Source organism: Gordionus sp. m RMFG-2023, chromosome 4, assembly GCF_954871325.1.
Source record: "Gordionus sp. m RMFG-2023 chromosome 4, tfGorSpeb1-WG-v2, whole genome shotgun sequence".
NCBI lineage: Eukaryota > Metazoa > Nematomorpha > Gordioida > Chordodea > Parachordodidae > Gordionus > Gordionus sp. m RMFG-2023.
The window spans coordinates 25,816,077-25,821,551 of NC_088778.1; the positions used below are offsets into that span (position 1 = coordinate 25,816,077).

The 5,475-nt window shown below is 27.1% G+C and overlaps 1 protein-coding gene across 1 annotated transcript; it reads left to right on the top strand.

The window, feature by feature from the left end:
• The first annotated feature begins 321 nt into the window (after positions 1 to 321).
• On the top strand, positions 322 to 2,342 carry LOC135928227 (prostatic acid phosphatase-like). The gene is made up of 3 exons (XM_065464624.1): positions 322 to 455; positions 983 to 1,308; positions 1,358 to 2,342. The coding sequence occupies exons 1-3, from the start codon at positions 362 to 364 to the stop codon at positions 2,240 to 2,242; spliced, it is 1,305 nt and encodes a 434-aa protein (XP_065320696.1). The 5' UTR covers positions 322 to 361; the 3' UTR covers positions 2,243 to 2,342.
• The last annotated feature ends 3,133 nt before the right edge of the window (positions 2,343 to 5,475 follow it).

Sequence of the window (5,475 nt, forward strand, 5' to 3'; positions counted from 1 at the left end):
AATAGGAAATAAAATATCGGATAAAGCGCAAAAATTTTTTGAAAAGATGTTAAATTTTATATTAAAATATTTTTATATTAAAGAAAGCAATAAACCAAACATTTTTTTGTTATTTTTATTTTCAATTTTATTTTTTAGCCTTTCGTATCATGTATAGCCTTTAGACTTTTAGACATTCCGCAAATTTAATATTTATCTATTATTTATTATAATTTAGTTTTTATATAAAGTTTTTTTAAAAAGCATTTTTTTTTTATGTAGTTTAAAAAAATTATATATATATATACTAATTTTGATCTTACATTATATTATTATCAATAAGAAAAATTTTTTAACAAAATTTTAATAACCCAAAATTAACATGTTAAATTTTATAAGGATCGGGCTATACATCTTACAAGCTATAGGATTTAAAAAAATTTCTAGACCCAATAGTTATTACTCTGGGAACCAAAGTATACAATTATATATACAGTAACTTGATTCTAGTTTTTAAACTATTCTAACTTAAGATTTTTAAAAACCTAAGATCGTGGGCTATTTGACCCCTGAATTTTATTTCTCTTTATGACCGGTTCGGGCCTGCGCATACCATCAGATAAACTTTTTTAAGAAAATTAACTTAACCGGATAAAAATCCTACTTTTTAGCTTTCGATCACTATCTCGATTACATGTATTTTTGATATTGTTAGCGTGAGATTAATTAGAAAAATTAGTGAATGACAGTGCTACTCATGTTTATAATTTTACTTTTTCAGCATTGAGAATATCACCGGCACGGGTCTAATAAAGATTAAATTAAAATTTTATGAGTTTGGTATGCTTCTTAATTTCATACTTTTAAAAAGTAAAAATTCAATGATAAATTTAAATAATGACATACTTGTTAAGGCGTATGGAGTCATCATTCATGTTCTGTGATATATGAATATCCATTATTGTTATTTAAAAATAATTTTAATCTTTTCAAACCATAAAAGATTCAAATGATTCCAGTATTATAATAACGAACATTATATTAAGACATGGTGAAAGATCTCCCGTCGAATCATATATCTTTCCAAACTACGTATTCAACCAAAGCCATTGGCCAAATGGTCAGAATAACCTAACGGACAATGGAATTATTGAGATTCTCGAAACTGGGAGGCTCCTTAAAAATAGATACGCTAATATTTTTAAACGTTCACTCAGTTTATTAGATATAAAATCTTCATCTTCTGATACAATAAGGACGAAAAGCTCAGCCTTAGCCTTTTTATATGGCTTTATGGGAAGTATAATGGATTTCATTACTCGAAAAAAGGTAAATAATATATACCATGATATGTTATATAACTTATTAAAATATAAAGATTTTAGCTCTAGAAGAGTATGATGCATTACACATAACAACCGAAAATGATTTATTATTAAATAGTATCGGGAAATGTTGCAATCATATCTCCGAATTCGTTAATACTCTAACAATACCAAACTCCACTTTAGCGAATTATGTATATAGCAATAAAAATTATTATGATAAGGTCAAAGAGCATTCAGGGTTCGGAGAGAGGTTGACTCCTATGACCATGCTATTTGTAGTAGATCCATTATTTTGTGACAAAACATATAATTATTCCTTACCTGATTGGGTGACTCCTGAAGTCTATTTATTTACACAAAATTATGCAGATATAATGTTTGGGTTGATATATAAGGACAACGCGAATTTGTTAAAATGGAGTATTGGGCTTTTGACGAACAAAATTTTTTGTAATATGCTAAAACACTTTGATTCTATTTGGATGAATACTAAATATCCATGGTTTAAAAATTATTTGATATGTCACGAGAAAAATATAACTGATAACATCGAAGACCCTAAATCTATTCATATGTTTTCCGCTCATGATATAACTATAGCAGGTATAATGTCGATGTTTCAAATAGAGTTTGATTCCAGACCCAGGACAGCAAGCGCTTTCATGGTCGAATTATGGAAATATTCAAACCCAACTTATAGCGCAAATATTAGTTCATTTAATTCATCAAACGATAATTGGATCTATTCCACAGACCCTTATGTTCCTTTTATTTATTATTTAAAATTTATTTATAAAACTGAAAGAAATGGTAAAAACGTAATAAATAATCTCGAAAGAGATATTCGTTTTGAGATAGCCATTCAAATGGGAAAGGATAAATTAGTGGCTACTGTAGAAGATGCCTTGATAACATGTAAAAGAGACCAGTGCTAGTCGGCGCAAGGGGCTTATCAGTTCGGCAATTACATAATAGCATTGTATAATATGTATATTTGAGGCAAAAATATTTTATACCCCTCAGCTATTTAAATATTTTTTGTGACAAATTATCATAAAATATGTTTTTTATGATAAAATATGTTTTTAATGATAAAATATGTTTTTTATGATAAAATATGTTTATAATGATAAAATATGTTTTTTATTATAAAATATGTTTTTAATTATAAAATATGTTTTTTATTATAAAATATGTTTTTTATTATAAAATATGTTTTTTATTATAAAATATGTTTTTTATTATAAAATATGTTTTTTATTATAAAATATGTTTTTTATTATAAAATATGTTTTTTATTATAAAATATGTTTTTATGATAAATTATGTTTGATAAAATATGTTTTTTATGATAAAATATGTTGTTTATGATAATGTTTTTTTATGATAAAATATGTTTTTTATGATGAAATGTGTTTTTTAGGTAAATCAAAATTTTTTTTACACCATAATATTAGATGACATTAAAATATGAAGTGTTAAAAAATTATAAAATTGACATTATATGAAATTTATAACTTACTTTTTGCATTTCAGAAAGTATCATAATCATATTAGTATCTAAATATTATTTTTAGAATATATTAATCATATTAGTAGTAAGGGGCTAGTCGTATCAATTAAATTATGCTTACTATATAAAATAAGCATATTCATTGTATAGATTTAAATCAATTCTATATGATAATGCAATGGAATTCGAGAAAAATAAAGATTTTTTCAAAAGTTTTATTCATTTTTTTATAATTCAAAATAATATGTCATTTTTATATGAATTATTTATATGTTTTATTGTATTTTATATCAATAAAACATTGTCCATAAAAATAATGTAATAATAATATAAATATTATATAGTAGGTTTAATAAATTAGTTAAATCTACAAACCCCGGGTTTGAGACTTGTTGTAAAATTTTTTACTTTTTCTAGGATTAATCTTGAGAAAAAATTAATATTTTAATAAATTTATCCGTGTAAAACATTAGGTATAATTGGCTATCTATCTTACGGAAAATACCACAATTATTTTCGGACCTATGATGAATTAACAAAAGTTACCTCTACTAGCCCTGATTTCTACTACTCCATTTCGTAGAACAATTTAGATAATGTATTTTAAAATTAAATTTTAAGCAGATATTAGTTGATATTTCTATTATGTTTTAATTTTACTAAAAGCAAAATGATTATGCTTTTATTTAAGATAAAACTTAAATTATAAAATTATTTTAAAAATTATTAATGTTTTTAATCAGCTGAACAAAGCCTAATTTCAAAATTTATTATTTAAGGTCTAATAATTTAATAAAATTATCACCGGGGTAGCTAGTGCGATGATGTTCGCACAGTAAACGAAGGTTCCAGGTTCAAACCTCAAAGCGGACAAATAAAATTTTATAGTTTTTCTTTGATGATTGATGAGCAAATATGTGTGAAAAGATGATTTACCGAACTTAGAAGACCAAGGTCATCAACAGCTTGCCCTCGGTTTGACAAATGGGAAAACAAATTAAACAAAGAAATTTGGTCTTGGAATGAGGATATGCACCACTGCCATAAGAAAACACTCTACAAAATAAGGTTTAAATTTAAAAAAAGTAGAAAACAAACAAAAATACAAGAAGCTCAAACAAGAACTACAAAGGTGTATATAGGGCCAAATCACTAGCATATAGCGACATGTACGGAAAGCTAAATAAAATCTATATATTAGGCAAATAAAGAGATAATGAATATTTTCAGGAGCTTTTTAAACCCCATATACTGCATCTAGATAAACACACACACCATGGCAAAAACGTTATTCAACCAATAACAGCACGAAATATAAGTGGCCTCAAACACATGAATAATATTAATGCAAGGAGCTATGATGATCTTCCAGTAGAAAGTCTTAAAGCACTAGGAGATGAAAGAATATACTGGAAAGTGATGGGACTCCTTAAAAATGGAGACAGAGCTATTCGGTTCCTATCTTCAAAAAGGTAGTCCCACATGTCAAAATTATAGGGGTATTAAACTAATGTCACACTGTTTAAATCTCCACCAAAAAATAATGAAAAAAGATAAAGAGTTATAATTAAAATAGGGAAGACTCAGTTTGGTTTCATCCCTGGAAGATCAACCTGATACAATATTCACGCAATTAGATAAAAATACAGGGAAAGAAAGGGCTCATATGGATCTCGATCTCGAGAAAGCTTTCTATAGAATCTCAAGTAACTTAGCTAGTGGTTGATAAGCCACACATTAAAGAAATCACATTGAGCACATCAACAGACTTTCAAATAGCTGAGGCATTTCAGCGAGGGTCGGCTCTCAGCCCACTAGTGTTCATAACTATGATGGATGTCCAGTCAGAGACTATCTCGGAAAAAACCCCATTGAATATGATATTTGCAAATAATATTTCAATACTTGCTGAAAAGAATGAAATAAAGAAAAGACTCACTAGTTTGGTAGATATACTAGAAAGATATGGGGGAAAAGATTCATGAGTTTGGTAGATATACTAGAAAGATATGAGTTAAAAGTTATCAAGGGAAAACAAAATTCATGGTCATCGGTGGATATGAAATAGACAGCATCGACATAAATGAATACCGGGTATCGGCAATGGAAAGATGTAAATAATTTGGCTCCATATTACAAAATAATAACACAATCAAAAGAGAAATAAAAAATAGTATGGGCTGAGGCGGAGAAATTTAGAATTGCTCCTTGATAAAAGAATCACAAATTAAAAGGAAAGATATATACCCTAATACAACCAACTATCTTATGTAGTTCGAAAACATGTCCAAACAATCAGAGAGAAGTTTGCAGACAATGGAGATAATGATAGCAAGTTTATCAAAAAGGATAAGATAAGAAATAAATATATAGGAACGGAAGGTTAAAAGCAATACCCATTAAAACAAAGATTACGGTGAACAGGCTTAGGTGGTATGGAGATACGATGAGAAGCGAGCGAAATGTAAGAATTTCCATCATTTTAACAAAAATAATTGAATAATTAGGAAATCTAATTTTTTTTTATATGGAAAAAACGTTATTTCATTTATTTTTATTACAATTTTCGAATTTTGTCAATTCTGAATCTTTTTTTTTCTAAAGATTAGCCAGTAAAATTTTGTCAGCTCCAGCCAGCTTGATTTCAAGTTCACT